The sequence below is a fragment of the Phyllobates terribilis genome, unplaced genomic scaffold, assembly GCF_046119375.1.
Source record: "Phyllobates terribilis strain yellow unplaced genomic scaffold, ASM4611937v1 Scaffold_3__8_contigs__length_932513732, whole genome shotgun sequence".
Taxonomy (NCBI): Eukaryota; Metazoa; Chordata; class Amphibia; order Anura; family Dendrobatidae; genus Phyllobates; species Phyllobates terribilis.
Genome location: NW_027362763.1, coordinates 65162022 through 65187209, shown reverse-complemented (window position 1 = coordinate 65187209; position 25188 = coordinate 65162022). Strand labels below are relative to the sequence as shown.

At 47.9% G+C, this 25188-nt stretch overlaps 1 protein-coding gene across 1 annotated transcript in view; it reads right to left on the bottom strand.

The window, feature by feature from the left end:
* Positions 1–25188, bottom strand: part of LOC141258807 (cytochrome P450 2C5-like) — a 283474-nt gene that overhangs the window by 69416 nt on the left and 188870 nt on the right. The window contains exon 8 of the mRNA XM_073673949.1: positions 9412–9596. Within this exon, the coding sequence (XP_073530050.1) occupies positions 9412–9596 (185 nt within the window). The remainder of the gene's footprint in view (positions 1–9411; positions 9597–25188) is intronic.

Below are 25188 nucleotides of genomic sequence, written 5' to 3'. Positions count from 1 at the left end.
CTGTGTCATCCTGGGGAGAGTAAAAGCTTGATGATTTGTTAAAATCACCTCACCAACCATTTTAAGCTTTCATATTACTAATCATGTTTATCTGTATCTTGGCTGGAAAATAATTTGAGCCTTGTAGCAGTGTGCAGTACTGATTCTATTAGGCCATCTATACTAAACTCCACCAGATTTAAAATTACTAATCATGTCTATCTGTATCTTGGCTGGAAAATAAGTTGGGCCTTGTAGCAGTGTGCAGTACTGATTCTATTAGGCCATCTATACTAAGCTCCACCAGCTTTCAAATTAATAATTATTTGTAGCTGCATCCAGCCCGGAAAATAATTTTGGGGCTCCTAGATGCGCAAGACACATGAGTGCCTTCTTGCTGCACTACCTGCAACATGACCCTCAGATTGTCAGAATTCGAAGTAATCCTGGCTACTGGGTTGCCACACTCTTAGATCCCCCACACTCTTCGATCAACCTATTCATTTTAATAAAGAACAAAAAAATGGTCATTTTTGAAATTATAAGCATTAGCAGGTTATTAGAAACTGAAATCAAACAGTTTTCAACTCAAAACTTTATTCTAGGTGATGTTACATTTGCACATAGGACCATTTGTTCGAAAGGAGCTTCTGAACTCTCTCGTCCTTTGAATTTGTCAGGTTTTGGATGGTTTGCATGAGGACAGAATACCCTCCCAGAGCTGTTGCTTAGATGTGAACTGCCTCCCGCCATCATAGACACTCCTTTTGATGATGCTCCAGAGGTTCTGAATGGGGAAGAGGTCAGGGGAGCATGGGGGTCACACCATAAGTTTGTTCCCTTTTATGCCCATATCAGCCAGAGATGCATATGTGTTATGTGCAGCATTAGACGGTGCATTATCATGCATGAAAATGATCTTGCTGCGGAATACACGGTTCTTCTTCTTGAACCATGGCCGAAAGTGCTGTTTGAGAAACTCCACATACATTATGGAGTTCATCTTTACCCCTTCAGGGATCCTAAAGGGGCCGAAAATCTCTCTCCCCATGATTCCAGCCCAAAACATTACTCCACCTCCTCCTTGTTGGCGCCATAGCCGTGTTTGCATGGGGTGTCCATCAACCAGCCATCCTCCACTCCATCCATCTGGACCATCGAGCGTTGCACGGCACTCATCTGTGAGCAAAACAGTTTTGAAGTCAGTCTTCATGTATTGTTTGGCCCACTGGAGCCGTTTCTGCTTGTATGCAGTGGATAGAGGAGGTTGACAGGATGGCTTACGCACAGCTGCAAACCTCTGAAGGACTCTGCATCTTGTTGTTCGGGGGACGTTGGAGGCAACAGCAGCTTCAAAAACTTGTCTGCTGCTATGACAAGGCTTTTTTCGCCGCTACTCTTTTAACCTGACGTAATTGCCTGTAGGAAAGAGTCCTCAATTTTCCCTTATCAGCACGCACACGTGTGTACTGTGAATCAGCTACATACTTCTTGATTGTGCGATGATCAGGATGAAGTGTCTTGGCAATGTTGATTGTAGTCATGCCTTGACCTAAACACTCTACAATTTGTTGCTTCTCAGCAGCCGACACATCCTTTTTCTTTCCCATTTTGGCAGAAAAAGTAGGCTGCTTAATAATGTGGGACAGCCTTCTTAAGTAGTCTTGCCTTTCATTGGACACACCTGCCAAACAAATTAGCACAGGTGTCTGCAATTGCTTACAGTGATATAAAGAGCCCTGACACACATCACCATCAATGAGTTTAACTGACAAAAAAAAAAATTCTTCCCTTATCACTCCTAAACACTTTTTGCATAATAATTTGGAACACAGTGTACAAAACACCAGTGGTTCACGTAGTGAATCTTACAGTTCTAACTTGCCAACCGTGGTCTGTATGGAGTTGTTCAATAAAGGGCCCAAAATTAAGATAACATAGATGGGAGAGGTCTCCATGAATACGAATTCCTAAGTATTTGATACCCTGTGAGGGCCAGGCAAAGGGAAAGTTGGACTGGATGGAATCCTGTATGGATTTGGGGAGGGAGACATCGAGGGCCTCAGACTTCGCTGCATTGATTTTAAAATTTGACCATGCAGCAAAGTGATCTATTTCAGCCATAACAGCAGGGATGGATATATGTGATTGAGTGATATATACTAGGACATCATCAGCAAATGCAGAGCACTTGTACTCAGTGCCTCCCACCTCAATCCACCTAATATTGGGGTTATGGCGAATTGATGAGAGCAGGTGCTCCGTCACTAGGATGTATAAGAGAGGGGACAGAGGACATCCCTGCCTTGTCCCATTGGTGATTATGAAAGGTGATGAAAATGTTCCATTTATCTTCAGCCTAGGTGACGTATTGCGATACAGGGCCGTGATTTTGGCTATAAAAGGGTTCCCTAGACGCCTACCCCAAGCTTTTTTAAGAGAATAATATATGGCGTGCCAGGAGACTCTGTGGAATGCTTTCTCAGCATCCAACGAGAGTATCTAATTACAAATTTTTAACTGCATCTAGCCCAGGAAATACTTTGTGCCTAGTAGCAGTGTCTGCTAGTCAACGGATTATCCCAGCTGTTAAGCAAGCTACACCACCTGTAGTTTGGACACTTAATTTTTTCAAAGGAAATGGTTCGGGCTCCCCGGGACACTCAGTGAAGAGCATCGGAGAGGCACCCCAAGGCATAGGGGCTGGGACTGGCGGTAGGACGCCTTGCGGTGGACCGCCGAGCTCAATCCTTATAAAAGCTTTTTAACTGCAGCAGCTTTAGTGGACGCTACTGGAGCTGGAATTACGCGGCTGCTGGCATGAGACTTGCCCTCCAATAGATCCTTGTAAAAGGATTTAAAGTGTACTCATTCAAATTAGAGAGACAATTTAAATTAAAAAGATTAGACCTGCCTCCACCGCAGGGGGGATTCGCTCGACCCACCAGCGGACAGGCACCAGTATTGGGAGAGGGGGGCTGGCCGTCAGGGTCCACTGCGGCTCTGGCACAAAGCCGGCGACACAGAGGTCGCACGGGCAGTAACGGACTGGCTGTGTCGGCTTCACACTTTTTTGGTTTTAGAAGGGCATGACATGCCTATATCTGTGTCTCCCCCTACTTTTACTCCTCCACCTCTTTTCTTTTCGCATGACTATATGTACTTGTCACTTTTCCATGTGTTAGTTGTGTCTTCTGAGCAGTTTGTCAGCTTTTGGACACCTTTGAAGGTGTTTTCTATGTGTTTCTATGTGTTTTTGTTTGCCTGCCATTGGTTTTAACTGTGTTCGACGAACAGTTCGGCGAACATACGGGTGTTCGACGAACCGAACCGAACTCGAACACTATGGGGGTGGCTCAACACTAGTCAACAGGCCATATTGAAATTCATTTCTTTGGGGAATCGAAGCCACACAGTGCAGGAGCTCTGGAATGCCATCAAGCAGCAGAGCGACGTGTGGTTTGTGCCAGCGAATCTCCAGCCAGGCATGGTAGTGTGTGACAATGGCCGAAATCTGGTGGCAGCTCTGGGCGTAGGCAACCTCACTCACATCCCATGTCTGGCACATGTGCTCAACTTGGTCGTGCAGAGTATTTTGAGGGACTATCCGGATCTTGATGCACTGCTGCACAAGGTCCGCATAGAGTGCGCTCACTTGCGGCATTCCCTCATCGCAAGATCACGCATTGCAGCTCTGCAGCACCGATTATGCCTTCCGGATCATCGCATCATATGTGACCTACCCACCAGGTGGAATTCAACGTTACATATGTTGGAGAGGTTGTGTGAGCAGCAGGCAGCAGTAATGGAGTACCAGCTGCAGCAGGCGCAAACAAGTCGCACTGCGCGCCGTTCACACTTCACCACCACTGAGTGGGCCTCTATGAAGGACATCTGCCACGTTTTGCGTGCCTTCGATTATTCCACGCAGATGGCGAGTGCAGATGATGCACTAGTCAGCATGACTATTCCCCTTATCTGCCTGCTTGAAAAAACACTGCAAGCACTAAGGGAGGAGGTTTTGGAAGAGGTGGAGGATGAGGAGTCACAAATGCCATCTGCTTCTGTACAGTCTGCGCAACGTGGTTCCTCACAAAGGCCTAGGCAGTGGACACTTTGTGAGGAGGATGAGGAGGAGTCAATGGAGGAGGAAGACATCTGTCCAGAGGAGGGAGGTACACAATGCTCTAGTAGTCAGTATCTAGAGCGAGGGTGGGGTAATGCAGAGCAGGCAGAGATCACGCCTCAGTATGGCAGTATGCAGCACATGGTTGATTTCATGCTGCAGTGCCTGAGAAACGACCGCCGCATCGCCCACATTCTCAACACAACACTGCTGATTATTGGGTGTCCACCCTCCTAGATCCTCGCTACCGGGACAACTTACAAAGCCTCATAACACTGTTGAACCGGGAACATAAAATGCGGGAGTACCAAGACACACTGGTGCATTCCATCATGTTCTCCATTCCACCCGAGAGCAGTGCTGCTAGTGCTTTACAAAGCAGCTCAGTGTGTCGAGGCACTGGAGGAAGCTCTGCACAAAGAGGGAGCAGAAGCAGAGCCTCAGCACAAGTCAAGACCAGTATGGCACAAATGTGGCAAAGTTTAGTGTCCCCGCCACAAATGTCTACACCATCACAGACGGCTCCAGTCAGCAGGAGGCAACGTTTCCATCAGATGGTGACAGACTACATGTCTTGCCCTCTCAGTGTACTCCCAGACGGCTCTTCCCCCTTCAAGTTTTGGGTCTCTAAGCTGGATACAGGGCCAGAGCTTAGCCAGTATGCATTGGAGGTGCTGGCTTGCCCTGCTGTTAGTGTATTATCGGAACGCATCTTTAGTGCCGCAGGTGGTGTACTAACAGACCGTCGCATCCGACTATCCTCCAATAACGTTGACCGGCTAACTTTTCTGAAAATGAACAAGGCCTGGATCTCGCATGACTTTGCCAGTCCTCTTCCAGATTAAATAATTGTTTGTCAACAGTATCCAGGTCTCCTGTTGTGTTCATGCTTCTACCACCTGAACTGTAATCCCTGGGCTCCAACACCGCCAGTTGCTGCTCAGAAGTGCCGTCTGCACAGTCAACACTTGCTCCAGTGTTATTGGGGTTCAGTAACGTCAGCTGATCCCCTGCTGTGTGTCCGGCAATTTCTCCTGCTCTGTCCACATTCACACTACTACTGATTTTAAACTTGCTCTAATTAGGCCTCTGGCTCCTCTCTGTTTTCAGTATTTACCCTGGGATTCAACACCGCTAGTTGCTGCTCAGAAGCGCTGTCTGCACAGTCAACACTTGTTCCAGTGTTATTGGGGTTCAGTAATGTCAGCTGATCCCCTGCTGTGTGTCCGGCAATTTCTCCTGCTCTGTCCACATTCACACTACTACTGATTTTAAACTTGCTCTAATTAGACCTCTGGCTCCTCTCTGCTTTCAGTATTTACCCTGGGCTCCAACACTGCCAGTTTCTGCTCAGAAGTTCCATCTGCACAGTCAACACTTGCTCCAGTGTTATTGGGGTTCAGTAACGTCAGCTGATCCCCTGCTGTGTGTCCGGCAATTTCTCCTGCTCTGTCCTCATTATCACTACTACTGATTTTAAACTTGCTCCAATTAGGCCTCTGTCTGGCTCCTCTCTGTTTTCAGTATTTACCCTGGGCTTCAACACCGCCAGTTGCTGCTCAGAAGTGCCGTCTGCACAGTCAACACTTGCTCCAGTGTTATTGGGGTTCAGTAACGTCAGCTGTTCCCCTGCTGTGTGTCCGGTAATTTCTCCTGCTCTGTCCACATTCACACTACTACTGATTTTAAAATTGCTCCAATTAGGCCTCTGTCTGGCTCCTCTCTGTTTTCAGTGTTTACCCTGGGCTCCAACACCGCTAGTTGCTGCTCAGAAGTGCTGTCTGCACAGTCAACACTTGCTCCAGTGTTATTGGGGTTCAGTAACGTCAGCTGATCCCCTACTGTGTGTCCGGCAATTTCTCCTGCTCTGTCCACATTCACACTACTACTGATTTTAAACTCGCTCCAATTAGGCCTCTTGCTTCACTCTGTTTTTAGTATTTACCCTGCGTTCCAGCACTACCAGCTGTTTCCCAGCAGTGCCTTTGGCACGGGTACTCCCTACTGCCCAGCCTGGTTCCAGCACGCCAGCTATTTTCGGGTAGTGTCAACGTCACTTTGCCTCCAATACGTTGTCCTGTCATGTTGCGGCAGGGTTAGCCGATTCTATGGTGCCTGCAGTTTAGGTGACTCCTATGTGGGCTGCGGGATCTCGCAATGAAGGTTGGTTCCATAGTGCCAATAGGACAAGTACCCCCTGTAGGACTGTGGGTTTCGGCAACTCGGGCCGGCTCGCGGCCTTGCAACTTTTTTTTTCATGGGTACCTTCTGCTGCCTATCTGAGTTCCAGTACCATTACCTGGTCCTCGGTAGTTCCATTGGCTCTTGTACCTTCTGCTACCCATCCAGGTTCCAGTAAAGTCAGCTGGTCCTCGGTAGTTCCATTTGCTCTTGTACCTTCTGCTACCCATCCGGGTACCAGTATTGTCAGCTGGTTCTCGGCAGTGTCTTTGGCATGGGTACTCCCTCCTTCCCAGCCTGGTTCCAGCACGCCAGCTGTTTCCAGGTAGTGTCAACGTCACTTTGCCTCCAATACCTTGTCCTGTCGTGTTGCGGTCGGGTTAGCCGACTCTATGGTGCCTGCAGTTTAGGTGACTCCTATGTGGGCTGTGGGATCTCGCAATGAAGGCTGGTTCCATAGTGCCAATAGGACAAGTACCCCCTGTAGGACTGTGGGTTTCGGTAACTACGGCCGGCTCGCGGCCTTGCAACTTTTTTTTTCATGGGTACCTTCTACTGCCTATCTGAGTTCCATTACCATTAGCTGGTCCTCGGTAGTTCCATTGGCTCTTGTACCTTCTGCTACCCATCCTGGTTCCAGTACCGTTAGGTGGTTCTTGGCAGTGCCTTTGGCTTAGGTGCCTCCTTCCCGGTATCCGAGTTCCACCAACGTTTGCTGGTCCTTGGTAGTGCTTTCTGGCACAGGTACCTCCTGCTTAGTAACCGCGTTCCAGTACCGTCAGCTGGTCCTCGGTAGTTCCATTGGCTCTTGTACCTTCTGCTACCCATCCGGGTTCCAGTACCGTCAGCTGGTTCCAGGCAGTGCCTCAGCCTTCTTGTACCTTCTGCTACATTTCCAATTTGAAGCTTTTTGAAATGGTTTTTGGTAATCACTCTGGATCTCCCTGACGACGACCCTGAAGACGACGACCCTGAAGACCACCCGGAAGAAGACGAGGATCCCGAAAACGACGACACTGAAGACAACGACCCTGAAGACCACCCCGAAGACGACGACCCTGAAGACCACCCCAAAGAAGACCAAGAAGATGACCCTGAAGAAGATGACCAAGAGGACAAAGAACAAGAAGACAACCACCAAGATACAGAAGAACAAGAGACAGAAGACCAAGAAGCAGAAGAACAATAAGCTGCAGAACAAAAGGCAGAAGAACATTAAGTATAAGACTAAAAATCAGAGCAAAAGATATTATCTAAATTATAAGCAGAAGAAGACTAAGCAGTGTATGGGGTGAGTCCGTTCCTCCTCGTGGTGACCCTGGAAAAGACCTGCTGCTGCAGGCCAAACTGAACGCGGACAAATCCTGTTGTAAATCTTTTGTGACAGGCAGAACGGAAGATGTAATCTTCCAACTTTTATAGATAACAACTACAGCAATGCCTGTCACAAATAAGAATTGATGAAGAAGAAGAAAATGAAGAAGATGAAGAAGTAGAATATGAAGAAGAATAATAGTTGAATAAGACGAATATGAAAAATGTAAAAAAAAAGAATAATAGGAAGAAGGTGAAGAATAAGAAGATGAATAAGGTGAAGAAGAAGTTGATGAAAAAGATGCTGCTGCTGAGGATGATGAAGAAGAAAGTGTGGGAGAAGTAAAAAAGAAGGTGACGAGCATGGAAGTAGTGAAACATAAATATCTGACAAAATATAAAAAAGCTTAACATAGTCAATATCTTTGTAACTCCGAACATCTTAAAAAAAATATTAATTCCTGCTATTCTATTTGATTGGGCTAAACGTCTATGCCTTTAATGTCTCCTCCACCTCCCCTAATACATTCTACATTATTCTTAGTTGTTTTCCTTCATGTAGAATTAACCTACAAGGAAAGAAAGGGTTTATTTTCATTCCGATATTTGTGTCCCATTGACTTGCATTGGTTTCCGGTATTGGAATCGGCAATATCCGATATTTTTTGGGTATTGGTCTGATCCAATCCGATCCGATATTTCCCGATATCGGACGGTATCGCTCAACACTAGAGATAACCCAACAGCATAACACTGTTAAAGCTGTTTTGTGCAGAGTAATGGGCTAAAATTCCTCCAAGCTGATGTGCTTGATGTAATTAATCAGTAATTACCTGAAAAATTTAGATGCAGTTACTGCTGCACAAGGAAGTCCTACCAGACATTATACTGGAAGCAAAAGTTCAATTTTGCCACTGCCAGGAGTGATATTGGATCATTTTCCTCATTTAAAAAAAATTATAAAATGTAACATTTTGGACTTAATTGTTTGATTTGCTTCAGTTTATCTGCATTTAGGAGGTGTGTGAAAATCTGCCATAGTTTTAAGTCAAATTTCTGCAGAAATATGGAAAATCCTAAAGGGTTCACAAACTTTCAAGCACCACTGTAAGGTTGGTTTATTGCCCGAGTCATATTTCAAGACTTTTAAAGGGTCAAACAGCAGTCTAGAGTCTAGAAGCAAAACCTACAAAAGACAAAAATATATCTCGCTGGTGGGACGGCTTGTATACTTTTTTTTATCAAAAATAGTTCACTAAGTACCCTATATTTATTATGCAACTTTGCTTTACATTTATATATAATGATGGTAGGGTATGAGATATATTTTTGTCTTTTGTAGGTTTTGCTTCTTTTTGCTAGTGTGAACATGCTCCTATTTCTTGCATGTCTACCATCTTAGTCCTCAGTTCACATTGCTTTGTTTAGAGTCTAGAAGGTAGACACCTACTAGTGGCCTAAGAGAAACATTACACAATACGTATGGATTGAGTGTTTGGACATAATTACTGGAAAAACCATACTGTATCCACATATCCACATAATATCTTAAACTCCATATATTAATTGTGTTTTTCCTTCCAAAATTAAGTTGTATTTTTTCCAGCCTGGCCCCAAACTATGTTCGGAACATTTTTTTGCAGCACCCAGTGAATTCAGTGGGCAGAGTGAGAACAATTCTATTATTTGTGAAGTATGATAATAAACAAGCTCTTCTCTTAATACTAAATAAATCAATAGTTCATATAAACCTTAAAACAGAAACTTCCTGAAATTAAAAAAGTCATGCAATACAATGTTTTACTGCTTACTTTTGGTAGGAAGAAACCCTTCAGTGTGATGTCATGAGTAGTCATACGTGGCAGATTGGTTGGCACAACATTGGCGAATCTCTGAACCTCGTGGATTATGGCGTCTGTGTATGGCATGTGTTTGCGGTGCGCCATCTGAGGCTCAGTTGATCCGATAACCTTTTCGATCTCTTTTTGAACATTTTCTGTTATCAGAGACAATATTACCCATAATTACCCATAATGTCTTCAAGTCTAAGAAAAAGGCAAACACAATATTTCTAAGCTTTCAGTACTGGTAAAGGTGGAGTGATGATTTTTAAGGCCCTACCATCCACCCACCTCTTCTCCACCTTTTTCATGACATGTGGAATGACTAGAGATGAGCGAGCACTAAAATGCTTGGGTACTCGTTGCTCGGGTCGAGCAAATTGGAATACTCGGGTGCTCGACTTGAGCAACGAGCCCAATGTAAGTCTATGGGAAACTCGAGCATTTTTCAGACGGCTCCTCGGCGGTTTGCAGAGGGCCTAAAAATTGCCCAAATCGATGGGAACAGTGCTCAAATGACATGGGAACAGCATGGGAAAGACCCATGGAAGCATTTCTGACTCCCAGGTCACTGCTGTCAACAACGTTGTCAGAGTATTACGTCACTTTTACGGACTCACAATAAAACATACAAAAACAAAAACAAAATGGATTTTCCTGGGAAATATGTTAAGGAACATCCTTTCCAGGGTAATGACTAGTATATAAGGCAAAATAAATAACCAAAACCAAAAATACTCCTCCACACCTTGGGCTATGTTCACACATAGCATTTTTGATGCGTTTTTGCACTTTTGCATTGCTTTCAACCAAGACAAATGCATTCACTGAGAAATGTAATTTTAACATTTTACAAACTTATCTGGCCATGTGGTATGTGACCCCTTATCAGACACATGCGTACATTGCTGAAAAGACATGGGAACAGCATGGGGAAGACCTCTGGAAGCATTTCTGACTCCCAGGTCACTGCCTAAAAGTGTGCCCATCATAAGTGATCCTTGGCACATGCGAAGATGCCTCCCGCCATGCACCTGTCGTTGCAGACTTGCAACAATCACCGTCCACGTCCTTGTCCCAGTGCAGCGTTCAGTTGTCCCTAACCCATTCCTTGGAATGCAAGCGCAAGTATGCAGCCAGCCACCCACCCTCCCACAGGCTGCAATACTATACTGCCAAATTTTTGCAGCTGCTTGCACTTGAAATGTGGCCTTTTAAGCTCGTGGAGGCAGAAGATTTTCATAACCTCATGCCGGCGGCGGCCGGGTGCCCATAATCGGACCCCAGCCTCTACTATATTTCCCGGTATCGCCTCCGCCTTCCACAAGCACAGGTCCCACAACATTACCCGTGCCCTCCCCAGTGCACTTACTGGGAAGGACCGCCTAACCACAAATACGTGAACAGGTGAATGTGGCCAGGGACGGTAGGAAAAAAGTCCACAGCTTTTTTTGCTGAGAGTTGTATTTAGCTCGGTGAAAGGACTGGCATAGAGGGAAACCCTATCTACCCTGCGTGTCATTTCTCCCAGGAAGTCCTCTAATGCAGCTTGTTGCAGAAGCAATGGCAGCCCGTCCAACATCAACTCGCCCTTGTCGTTGGTGCTTTAACACACACACATCTTTCTTTGCGCATTTAATTTCTTGAATACAGAGTAGGACAATGGCCTGATCTGTAATGTGGTCTGAGAAATAACATGCATTAGCATGGCCGATCCACATTAAAAAAGCAGCCATAGAGTGTTCGGGAACCTTCCCCCACACTTTTCTTAGCCAGGGTTGCTTTTCGGCAGGGTTGGACGGACCCACCAGAGAACCGGAGACTCCTCCGGCGGGCCCTGGCGTCTCCTTCAGGAGAGCTCATAGTGCCAAGGTGAGGCCATGATGATGATAGATGCCACCATCTGCTTAGTTTTCTGTTACTTGGAATGCAAGTGCAATTATGCAGCCAGCCACCCACCCACCCACAGGCCGCAACACTAAACTGCCAGATTTCTGGGCAGCTTTTTGCACTTGAAATGTGGCCTTTTAGGCTTGTGGATGCAGAAGCTTTTCACAACCACATGCCTCATGCCTCGTGTCCATATTCGGTCCCCAGCCATCGCTATTTCTCCCGGTGTTGTCTCCGTCTTCCACAAGCGTGGGTCCCTGAACATTACTGCTGGTACTTTTCTGTGGAAATATGCTTGCTTCCTACCAGCCTGGAATATTTCCAGCAAACTATGGTACGACGCCATGGTATTAACACATCCCCCAGTACCAGTAGCGAAGCCATCCCCAATTTCCTTCTCAGGAATTTTATTTGGTAGACTGAGTGGCTGCCCAAATACATTTTCTCACAAAGGAGCTGAAGATAGAGTGGCAGTAGGTGCAAGTTTCTCCAGCCTGTTAGATATTAGAGGGTGAAAGGCAGCACATTGGATCAGTGGTTAGCACTGAAGACTTGCTGCGCTGGGATCCTGGCTTCAAATCCCGGCAAGGACAACATCTGCAAGGACTTTGTATGTTCTCCCCGTGTTTGCGTGTGTTTCCTCCTCAGTATAAAAGCAGCCATAGTGTGTCCGGGAACCTTCCCACACACTTTTGTTAGCCAGGACTGCTTCTTGGCAGAGTTGGACGGTCCCACCAGAGAATCCTCTGGTGTTCCTTGGCTTCTACCTCAGGAGAGTTCATGATAGCGCTAACTTTGCATCTGCTATGGGACTCTTGAGCGGGGGAGAAAGGTTAGCCCTCAGAATCAAATCCTCTGGTGGGCACAATGTTTTTCAATATGAAACAGCTACTCAGTGGGATTTGTATTTCACCACAGCCATATTCTTTAGCTCGGTGAAAGGACTGGCATAGAGGGAAACCGTATCTACCCCGGCTGTCATTTCTCCGTCAAAAGGTTCCGCCCATTGTCACACACGACCATGCCTGGCTATATGTTCAGCGGTGAGAGTCACAGATCAGGCTGCTGTGTTAAAGCTTTCAACAACTCTGCAGCGCTGGGCAGTTTGTCAATTAAGCATGTTATCTTCAGCATAGCCTGCTGCCGCTTGGCCAAGGCAGTGCTGCAGTGCTGTCAGCTTGTGACTGATGTGGTCAATTCAGATATGGAGGAGGAGGTGCATGAGCTGAACAATGTGATTACTTTGTTGTTAAATTGGTGACGCTGTTTTTTATACTAAAGAAAGATCCTATTGCTTTGTTTTTTTTAAGACAAATGCATTCACCGGGAAATGTCAGTTTAACATTTTAAAACCTTATCTGGCAATGTGGTGTGTGACACATCATCAGACACATCCTGTTTTATTTATGATAGAGGGACTCTGAAAGTCATAAAGCGTATTTTTATAGGGCTATCAGGTGGCCCTCACTATTCTTAAAAGGCCAGCAGTCGGTCCTAGCTATTGTTAGAGAGCCATCAGCCGGCTATGCTTTGTTGTTCCCATTATTAACAAGTGGGTCTCCTATACTGTTATTGCGTATCCAGTGACTGAAAGGGCGGCCAAAAATTTGGACGCAACCCAATACCCCTTTGAAGAGACATAGAGGAGGGTCTCAGTAAAAAAATGTTACCATTATAAATGAGCAGGTCTCCTATAGTGTGACTGCAAGGGCTGCCAAAATTTGGGAAAAACCCCACTAAGAGTTTAAAGACACATAGAGCAGGGTCACAATAACAAGGTACGACATGTTCCCATTAGAAAGGAGAGGGACTGCTATACAGTTATAGGGTATGCAGTGAGTCCAATGGCTGACCAATTTTAGGAAAAACCCCACTAAGAATTTAAAGACACATGGAGCAAGGCCACAGTAACAAGGTACGACATGTTCCCATTAGAAAGGAGAAGGTCTGCTATGCAGTTATAGGGTATGCAGTGAGTCCAACGGCTGACCAATTTTAGGAAAAACCCCATTAAGAATTTAAAGACACACGTAGCAAGGCCACAGTAACAAGGTACGACATGTTCCCATTAGAAAGGAGAGGGTCTGCTATGCAGTTATAGGGCATGCAGTGAGTCCAACGGCTGACAATTTTAGGAAAAACCTAACTAAGAATTTAAAGACACACGGAGCAGGGCCACAGTAACAAGGTACGACATGTTCCCATTAGAAAGGAGAGGGTCTGCTATACAGTTATAGGGTATGCAGTGAGTCCAACGGCTGACCAATTTTAGGAAAAACCCCATTAAGAATTTAAAGACACACGTAGCAAGGCCACAGTAACAAGGTACGACATGTTCCCATTAGAAAGGAGAGGGTCTGCTATGCAGTTATAGGGTATGCAGTGAGTCCAACGGCTGACAATTTTAGGAAAAACCTAACTAAGAATTTAAAGACACACGGAGCAGGGCCACAGTAACAAGGTACGACATGTTCCCATTAGAAAGGAGAGGGTCTGCTATACAGTTATAGGGTATGCAGTGAGTCCAACGGCTGACAATTTTAGGAAAAACCCCACTAAGAATTTAAAGACACACAGAGCAGGGCCGCAGTAACAAGTAAGACATGTTCCCATTAGAAAGGAGAGAGTCTGCTATACAGTTATAGCGCATGCAGTGCTTTCAACGGCTGACCAATTTTAGGAAAAACCCCACTAAGAATTTAAAGACACATAGAGCAGGGCCACAGTAACGACAAATTCCCATTAGAAAGGAGAGAGTCTCCCATAGTGTTGGCCTATGCAGTGAATGCAAGGGCTGCCAAAAATTTGGAGGCACTTCAATGCCCCTTGGAAGAGACGTGGAGGAGGGCCTCATAAAAAATGCTCCCATTAGAAAGGAGCGGGCATCCTATACTTGTAATGCCCATGCACTAAGTGTTTGGGCTGACAAACATTTACTCCTGAGGGGTATACATGAACATACTGTATACATTTTTTTTTTTTACGGGCATCATAAACACCATTTAAAAAAATTATGTGGGTGTTGCATCACAGACCACGGTCACCCTGGTGATATGGTGGTGGAGGGTGAGGAGAAGGAGGACAAGAGCAAATAGCCAAAATCAGGAAGCGTATACCCATGTGTGGGTGTGAAAAGGTGCATGGGAATACACCTCCCAAGAAAAGACACTGGATTGGAGTTCATGTTACGCTGCTATCATTCGGTGGTGTTGAGAAGTCTGGCCCAATCCAGCCCTTTTTCATTTTTATAAGAGTCAGCCTGTCAGCATTTTCAGTTGACAGGCATATGCGCTTATCGGTTCTAATTCCACCAGCGGCACTAAAAACCCACTCTGATAAAACGCTGACGGCAGGGCAGGCCAGGACCTCCTAGGCATAAAGAGCCAGTTCATTCCATGTATCCATCTTGAATACGCAATAATTATAAGGCACAGCGGAATCACGGAGGATGTTGGTACGGTCGGCAAGGTACTCCCTCAGCATCTTCCCAAACTTTGCACTCCTTGTGAGAGTACCCCGCGCCTCAGGGCCTGTGCGATGGGAGGGTCTGAGAAAACTCTCCCAGAACTTTGACAGTGTTCCCCTGGCTCTGCTGGATTGAAGTTGTGTCTTTCTCGCCTGTACTCCTTGGTTGTCCAACGAAGTGTGTCCTCTGCCGTCAGCGTTTTCAGATAGGAATTATTTTAATAGTTCCGCAACAAGGGCCTTCTGGTACAGCCCCATTTTTGTAGACCTGTCCGCCTCAGGAATAAGAGATATAAAGTTCTCCTTGTAGCGTGGGTATAGAAGTGTCACCAACCAGTAATTACTGTCACCCAAAATTTTGAGAACGCGAGGGTCATGGGAAAGGCAGCGTAACATAAACTCAGCCATGCGTGCCAGACTACTAACAGGCAAGACTTCCGTGTCCTCACCAAGAGGATAACTGACCATTCTCTCCTCCTCCTCCTCCTCTCTGTCCTCTGGCCATCCACGCTGAAAAGACGGTATGACAGCTGTGCAGGTAGTACCATCTATAGTGCATGAAACAAGCTCCTGTCCTTCATCCTCCTACTCCTCCTCTTCCTCATTGTCACCCAATCCACGTTGGGATGAGATGAGGCTTGACTGTGTGTAATCACCCTGTATGGTTCCTTGCTCCATCTCATTGTGCTCCGCCTGCAATGCATCCTCTTTGATTGTGAGCAGAGAGCATTTCAGAAGACAGAGAAGCAGAATGGTGATGCTAATTATGGCGTCATCGCCGCTCACCATCTTGGTGGAGTCCTCAAAGTTTTGGAGGATGGTACATATGTCTGACATCCATGTCCACTCCTGAGGTCTTATGTGTGGAGTCTGAGCTGAATACCGATGGCCTTGTTGATGCTGGTACTCAACAACTGCCCTCTTCTGCTCACAAATCCTTCCCAACATCTGCAGTCTGTGAGCCGGAAGCTGCAAATGCTGCTGAAACACTGCAAGGGCGGCGGAAGCTATAGGTGACTTTCTAAAATGGGCACACAGGTGGCGTACTTTAACAAGCAGATCCGGCAGCTCCGGGTAGGATTTGAGAAACCGCTGAACCACGAGGCTAAGCACATGGGCCAGGCATGGTACATGTGTGAGCTTGCCTCAATTCTGAGCCGCCACCAGGTTCCAGCCATTGTCACACACGACCATGCCTGGCTGTAGGTTCAGCGGTGTGAGCCACAGATCTGCCTGCTCTTACAGAGCTGTCCACAACTCTTCAGCATTGTGGGATTTTTCACCTAAGCATATTAGCTTCAGCACAGCCTGTTGCCGCTTGGCCGAGGCAGTGCTGCAGTGATTCCAGCTTGTGACTGATGTGGTCATTTCGGAGATGGAGGCTGAAGAGGAGGAGGAAGCTTAGGAGGATGAGGTGTAGGAGCTGTAGACCGTGGTGGCAACCCTGACTGACTTAGTGCCCACAATCCTTGGCGTCGGGAGAACATATTCCGTCCCAAGGTCCGACTGGGTCCCGGCTCCCACTATGTTAACCCAGTGTGCCGTCAGCGAGATGTCCCCTCCCTGCCCACAAGCACTTGTCCACATATCCGTGGTTAGGTGGACTTTACCGGTATCTGCGTTGTTGAGAGCACGGCTAATGTTTTGGGACACGTGCTTGTGTAATGTGGGGAAGGCACACCAGGAGAAATAGTGGCAGCTGAGGACTGAGTACCGAGGGATGGCTGCCGCCATCAGGTTGCAGAATGCTTCCATCTCCAGGAGCCTAAAAGGCAACATTTCGAGCGCAAGTAGTTGTGAAATGTGAGAATTTAGTAGTGTGGCCTGTGGGGCATTGGCTGCATATTTGTGCTTGCGTTTCCAGGACTGGGGTATGGACAACTGAATGCTGCGCTGGAACAAGGACATGGATGTGCTTCCTGATGCTGCTACTTGAGAGTGTGCAACGACAGGTGCAGGGCAGGAGGCATCTTCGCATGCACCATGGACAGGGGATTGGCTTGCATGCACAACAGTGGAAGAAGCAATGGTGCCACCCGCAGACACTGTTCCTAGACCCTGGGGTTCGGCCCACAAAGCCTGGTGCTTTGCTGCCATGTGCCTGATCATGCTGGTGGTGGTCAGACTGGTCGTTTTGCCACCCCTGCTGATGCTGGCCTGGTAGGTGGTGCAAATGGCCTTTTTGGGTTTATCAGCAGAGTCTTTAAAAAACAACCAGACTCGTGAAGACCTAACAGATGTACTGGCAACTTCCTTCGTGTTGGTGTTACGGGGATCGGTTGCCTCCCTTCTGTCTGCGGCCACCACACTGCTTTTTCCTGCCTGTAGGGTGCTCTGCCTCCCTCCCCCTGTGTGCTGCTGTCCTCGCTCTGCATGTCCTCCTGCCAGGTTGGCTCAGTTACTATATCATCCACCACCTCGTCTTCCACTTCCGCACCCTGGTCCTCCTCCTGACTTTCTGGCAATTGTGACTTGACCGTGTTGAAGACAGGGTGCTGGTGGTGGTGGCTAAGTAACTGGAAGCATTATCCGCTATCCAACCAACAACCTTTTGACACTCCTCTGGGTTCAATAGTGCTGTGCTGTGGTCCCCTAGAAATTGGGACAGGAAGGTCAGGCGAGAAGATGTGGGTGTTTCTTGTGGCACAATTTCGGCTTGCACACGGCCTTGTCCTCGGCCTCTGCATGCACCATTACCAACACGTCCAGTTCCCTGTCCCTTGCCACGTGCCTTGCCCATTTTTAATGGAGGACAGTAACTTCCATGCTCACTACAAATGACTGAGTTTGGAGCTAACTTATATGTGATCCGTGTGACAGAGAAAACAGAGTTTTAAATACCTGGCCTGTAGGTAAGTAGTTTGACCAGTAAACTGCTGTGAATTGCTACACTGACACACTGAAAGAAATTTTTAATGGAGGCCAGAAATGGCAGAATTTTCTGACAACGTATATGTGGCAACCTGCTACCCACAGTTACCACAGGACACAAAAGCGTGCATGGACAGACTACTCCACAAGAGGCCCTCATTACATAACAGACACCTCTACCCTTCCACCTCATACCACCAGAGGGAGCCCTGTTAGGGATATATATATACAGAGGGTGGAGTTAGGTAGAGGGAGAGTGTGCTGGCACTTTAGACCAGTGAAGAAGCAGCACGGGAGCTGCTGTGTGTTGAGGGCCCCGAGTGTGGCCAGAGGCAAGGTGAGAGGAGTTGAGGGGGTCAGAGGAGCATCTAAAGCTCACCCCAGGACACAAGCCGGACACCAGGTCTGCGCCTACAGGATCCTCTACACCCAATAGGGACAACTGGCATACCAGGAGGGTTCCAGACCCCTGGTCTACCTGAAGCTATCATCATTTTACAGAACTAGGAACCGCGAAGGCCCCCAGCATCCAGGGATAGTGGTAGCCAGAGAAAAGTTCTATTACCAAGCAGACAGGATGCGAGTGAAACAGTGCAGAAGCTAGGCCTAGTTCCAGGCTGGCCAGAAGCTTTAGAAAGAGGAAGAAACTGACCAAAAGGCCTACATCCCGCTCACTGGGGAGAGTCCAGAAGTGCACCCTTCCTACTAGGTACACTGGACCATACCTGTCTTTACACCAGTAAAGGTACTGAAGCGAATCCTCTGTGTGCGTGTCCGTCATTCCCTGTGACCTGACAGGCCACCTCTCACCTGCATCCCTTCCATCAACCCTGCACTGGGGTCCTGCTCCACCTGTGGGGAGCAGAAACATCCCAGCTGCCATCCCATCACCCCCGGAGGTCTGCAGCAGCGCTGGAACCCATTACCAGGAGCCACAGGTGGTGTCACGAGACAAACTGTTAACAAACCCCCTTTTAAAGAGTGACCCCAGAGTACGGGCACGGGAGCCGACTGCCGTGACATCCCAAGGAGGTAAAGGCCCGGGTACCGAGTTCCCCATATCCCCCTGGGCGAGTCATTTCTTCCTGGCGTCACGAACAGGATTTCGTGCCCATTGCCACCGGGTACTGTGTGCTGTATTTGAACTGTGTTTGAACTGTGGTGAACATCGCCGCCATTAGCGCGTCGCTGCGCGGGAAGAAGAGGGGCGTAACCGCGGGAACCAGAGAGGCGTGCCCATTAGTAGCGCGCGAAGCTCAAGCCCCGCCTCGTGCTCTGATGGATGCAGCACCAGGAAGCGTCAGGTCCAGGAAGGAGACCGTGATCTGCGGAGCTGTGGCCTACCTGATAAAAGTAAAGAAGGTAGGCTACGGTTTACTAGGGGGGCGCAACCATGGCCGACGACCAGCAAAACGCCGGAGCACCTGTTAACGCTCCCGATGCTCAACTCGCGCCCGGCGCTGCTCAGGCCAGAGCGGCCGCCCCACCAGCAGTGGTCGTGAATCCAGTGATACCCATGGCCCTGCCGTACGGCCCCGGAGCGAAATGGCTTCCCCAGTATGACGGCAAACCAGACACCCTGTCTGGGTTCAAAAGGAAAATATGCGGTGTATTAGACATGTACTCAATGACTGGTAAACAGAGAGCTGCTGTTGTGCTGGAACAATTGGCTGGTGCCGCAGAGCGGAAAGTTCAAACCTGGCCAGCCGCAGACCTGCAATCAGTATCTATTATATTTAAGAGACTGCAAACTGTCTTTGAAAACCGCACTGAGACAGATCTTTGGATGAGGTTCTACCACTGTACCCAGAAACCTGAGGACAGTATCCAGGACTATGCCTGGCGTTTACAAGAGGCCCTGCGGGACCTGAAACAGGTTAGTCCAGCCAGCATACATGATGAAGACAAAATGCTGATAGAACAATTCATCCGGGGGTTAAGGTCCCAGGAGGAGAGCAGAACTGTACGGTGGTGGGCCTTAGATCATCCAAATACCACCTTTGACATCCTGAAGGACATGGCTATTAAGGGCCTTCAGCCCCTGGAAACATCAGATACTGCTGTCCAGTGTTACCAGGGTGGGGCCACCCCAATGTCCACAGCACTCACAGCCCCTTCATTAGCGGCTGAGGCAAAAGTGCAAGCAGCGTCCCCTAGCGAGCTGGACAGCCTGCGCTCTGAAGTGCGTCAGATAAGTAAAACCCTGGCCACTGTCCTGAGTGCCCTGCAGCTACAGACGGAGCCCGAGCCGGATGGAAGGATCCTACGCACCGACAGTCCTGAGGATGTCACCTGGATGAGGAGAAGAGGGAGGACAACGCCACCCCGTGGGAGGACCAATGACCGACCTCGCCCTCCAGGTGAACTCCTTTGCTACCGTTGCCACAAGGTAGGCCACACGGATCTGTCCTTTAAATGGGCAAACCCTGGGGCCAAGGGACCCAGGACTAGATCAACCAGGCCCATCAAGCTGGAACGACCAGTTTGTAGGAGGAAGGCCTTTCCTGTCCATTGTGCTGGACGGCATAGCAACACCCGCATTACTGGACACTGGGTCACAGGTAACCATCATACCTGATGTCCTTTACAAAAGGTACTTGTCCATAGATGGACTCCACCCACCAGCCCCAAACCTCTCTGTGTATACCTCCAATGGCCTTCCTCTTAACCTAGTCGGGGTTAAGGACGTGACAGTGAAGGTGGGAAGAGTGGAACTAAAGGACCAAGGACTGATTGTAATAGAGTCTAACCCTGGTGATACAAACCCATATATGATACTTGGCACAAATGTTGTTGGTAACTGTTTGGGAGAAGTGTTGCTTTTACTCCAACAGATTGCTGACACTGCCAAACCAGGGCAGAGGAAGGTGCTCCAGAGAGAGATTTGAGCCCTCCTGTACCAGCAACAGGTAAAACTAACAGGTGGTGAGATTGGTAATGTACGGGTGACAAAACAAATACCCATTGTGATTCCCCCAATGAGTGAAATGCTGATTTGGTGTAGGGAAGCAATAGGTCTCAAGGAACAGAACTACCAGGTGGTAGTAGAGCCCGTTAACTTTGAGCACAGACCTACACTCCTAACTGTTAGAGAGGTAGTTTATGTGCGCAATGGGAGGGTACCCGTACGCCTCCTAAATTGTGGGGAGGAGGAAGTCAAATTGCCAAGATACGCCACTGTTGCCAGGCTGTATACTGTGAACAATAATGCCATACACACAGTGGAATCCTTGACCCCACCAGATACAGTGGAGGACAATGACTCCAAAACCCAGCTGGAGGAATGGTGTCAACAGCTCCATGTTGGAACTGACGCCACTCCTGACCATCAAAAACACGGTGTTTACAGAGTGGTTCAGGAATATGAACAGGTGTTTAGTAAACACTCGCTTGATTTCGGAAGGGTCAAAGGGGTACAACACCACATACCCACAGGTAACCATCCACCCATTAAGGAGCGTTACAGACCCATACCACCAGCACATTACCAAAAAGCAAAAGAAATGTTGCATGACATGAAAAAGGCAGGGGTAGTGAGGGATAGCTGCAGCCCCTGGGCAGCTCCCCTGGTCCTGGTCAGAAAGAAGGACGGTAGCATGAGGATGTGTGTAGATTATAGACAAATTCATCGAATAACACATAAGGATGCATACCCTTTGCCCCGTATAGAGGAATCCCTGGCTGCACTAAAATCTGCTAATTATTTCTCTACATTGGATCTCACTAGCGGGTACTGGCAAGTCTCTGTTGCTGAGGAAGACCGGGAGAAGACAGCCTTCACCACCCCGATGGGATTGTGCGAATTCAACAGCATGCCATTTGGACTCTGCAACGCACCCGGAACGTTCCAGAGGTTGATGGAGTGTTGCTTGGGACACGGGAACTTTGAGACAGTGCTGCTATACCTGGATGACGTTATCGTGTACTCGAGGATGTATGAAGACCATCTAAAGCACCTGGCAGAGGTATTTGAGGCATTGTCCTGGTATGGGATGAAACTAAAACCTTCCAAGTGCCACCTGCTTAAACGGAAAGTTCAGTACCTGGGACACGTAGTCAGCCCAGATGGGTTAGCACCAGACCCGGAGAAGGTCACTGCCATCCAAAAGTGGCCTGAACCAAGGAACATCAAAAAAGTATGTCAATTTCTGGGACTGGAGGGTACTACAGGAGGTTCATTAAGGACTACACCAAAAAGGCAGTGCCTTTACAAGATCTCCTAGTAGTACAGTACAAAAGAGGTAAAAGTCCCCCATTCCAGTGGGGCAAAGAACAGACTGAGTCCTTTGCATTTATGAAGGAAGCCCTAACCGGTGAGGAAATCCTGGCTTACCCCGACTACAGCCAACCTTTCCTGTTATACACAGATACCAGCAATGAGGGACTGGGAGCCGTGTTGTCCCAGAAGCAAAACGGCAGAGAAAAGTTAATTGCCTATGCCAGTAGAAAGCTTCACCCTACTGAGAGGAACCTGGAGAATTACAGTTCCTTCAAGCTGGAGTTCCTGGCCTTGGTCTGGGCTATCATCGAAAGATTCAAACATTAACTAGCCTCAAATTTACAGCCTTTACCGACAATAACCCCTTGACACACCTGGAGACAGCCTGGTTGGGAGCCATGGAACAGCGTTGGGTGGCCAGATTGTCGAATTATCAGTTCACAATCAAGTACCGGGCAAGTCACAAGAACACCAATGCTGATGCCCTGTCAAGAATGCCCCACCAGTCGGACACCGAGGATGAAGTGGATGACCTAGAAGAAATTGAATTACCTGCTTTCCACAGAAATGGAATGGTCTCCGAGCAACACACCTCCAGAAGACGTCATGGTAAGACGCTAAACCATTTACCTCATCACAGCTGGATGGAGACCCAGGACAATGACCCGGTTGTCAGCCTCATCAAAGGACTGATAACCCACGAAGGTTCACACCTGGAGAAGGATGCTCCTCCACAAGCCAAACACCTGTGGAATGAGAGAAGCCGGCTGTTCATCTACAGAGAAAAGCTGACCAGGAGGTATGTCAACCCTAGAACCCATGAAATGGTGTGGCAGATTGTAGTGCCCAGGACGGATATCCAGATGGTGTTAGAGGCCTACCATGACCAAGCAGGTCATTTTGGCTGGAAGAAGCTGGAAACCCTGCTGAAGGACCAGTTCTATTGGGTTGGAATGCGGAGTTCCATAGAAAGGTGGTGCCGGAATTGTGGGCCTTGTAGCCTCAGAAGGAAAGACTATGGAAGCCAGAAAGCACCCTTGCAGCCCATCAAGACAACCCAACCCCTGGAGATTGTCGCTCTGGATCACTTCAAACTGTCGCCCAGCAGATCAGGCTATTCCTATGCCCTGACCATGGTGGATCACTATTCCCGATTCCTGGTGGTAGCCCCTGTCAAGGATCTGACAGCAGAAACTGCAGCAAGAACGTTCCAAGCCTACTTCTGCAGGCCCCATGGATATCCGGACAAGGTGCTAACAGATAAAGGCCCTGCCTTTGAAGCTGAGCTGTTTAAAGAATTCTGTCACCTATATGGATGCAAGAAGATCCAGACTACACCATATCATCCTCAGACCAACGGTATGTGCGAGAAAATGAATAGCATCGTCATTGACCTGTTAAAAACCCTACCTTTGGAGGAGAGGAACCAGGGGCCAGAAAAGCTACCTGACCTAGTGGACCTGTATAACCATATACCTGTGAGGTCTACTAATTGTACCCCAGCGTACCTCATGAGAGCAAGACCTGGAAAATTGCCCATGGACCTGGAACTCGGAGTGGTAGAACCTGCTGCAGATATGTCCACTGAAGACTGGGACACAAATCGGCAAGAGCAGTACAGGAAAATGCAGGCCTGTGTTGAAGACAGCCTAAACAAAGTCAGGGAAAGACAAGAAGACCAGTATAACAAGCATGCACCAGCCGAACCCTTGGCACCTAGAGAAATAGTGCTAAAGCGGAAAAGAAGAGGTCACAAGCTCGATGACCAGTGGGAAAGAGAGCCCTGCACCATGTTAAATTCCAGATTTGACAACACCAAAACTTGCCTGATCAGCAAGGATGGAGGTAGGACCACCACAACAGTCTCAAGAGACCACTTGAAATTGTGCCCAGGTCTACTGAAGACACAGGAGGAAGAAGTACCTCTTATAATACCGGAAAAACCCAAGGAAGATGTAGTTCATACAGTCCTAGGAGACTCCCCGCGGACTGGCCTCAACTCGATGGAGCAGTTATCATACCAGTGATACACTTCTGTCAGCAACCGGAAGAACCTCCACCACAAGAAGAACCTGTAAACACCCAAGAAGAACCTGCTCAGGAACTGGAAGAGTCCCCAGTAAGAGGAGGATCACCAGTTGAAGCAGAACCTGAGGGTCCAGTAAACAGTGCACTTGCCAGTCCTATAGAGATGTTGAGGCAGTTCTATAACTTACCTGCACGTAGACCTGATAGGTTAGCGGATAGTGCATGCACAGACACCAGTATCACCCCAGTGCTACGTAGATCCACACGCAGCACACAAGGCCAAATCCCTACCAGGTATAGGGAATAAAGTACAAAATGCCTACAGTGTAAATAGTTACCCAGTTGGGTATTGCCTACTGTTATTTATTGTGTGAACTGGAAAATAATGTGTGCTTTTAGTTACCCATGACGGTATAAAGACTGTAGGTTATGAACGATGAATAACCAAAAAACTTTCCATTGTACATAGTTGCACTTATTAAAGTGCCCCCTACTGGTTTTATATTAAAAGACCACTGAACAAAAACCCGTTTGGCATGGCCGAAGACGTGGTCCAACACCTGGATCACTGTAGCCACGCCCAGGGCCTACGTTGAGGGTTTTCAGACGGGTCCCTCATGCTGCTCATTTTGCACCTTCTCCAGTGAGATGCACACCTGGTTATGGGACTCACTGTAATTTTGATATGTGTTATTGTAATTGTTGTTGTTACCTGTTTAAAATGCTTCAGTCCAGGAGTACTGAGTTGTACTAGGGGGGAATGTGGCAACCTGCTACTCACAGGTACCACAAGACCCAAAAGGGTGCATGGACGGACTCCTCCACAAGAGGCCCTCATTACATAACAGACACCTCCACCCTTCCACCTCATACCACCAGAGGGAGCCCTGTTAAGGATATATATACGGAGGGTGGAGTTAGGTAGAGGGAGAGTGTGCTGGCACTTTAGACCAGTGAAGAAGCAGAACGGGAGCTGCTGTGTGTTGAGGGCCCCGAGTGTGGCCGAAGGCAAAGACAGAGGAGTTGAGGGGGTCAGAGGAGCATCTAAAGCTCACCCCAGGACACAAGCCGGACACCAGATCTGCGCCTACAGGGTCCTCTACACCCAGTAGGAACAACTGGCATTCCAGAAGGGTTCCAGACCCCTGGTCAACCTGAAGCTATCATCATTTTTCAGAACTAGTAACCACGAAGGCCCCAGCGTCCAGGGATAGTGGTAACCAGAGAAAAGTTCTATTATCAAGCAGACAGGATGAGAGTGAAACAGTGCAGAA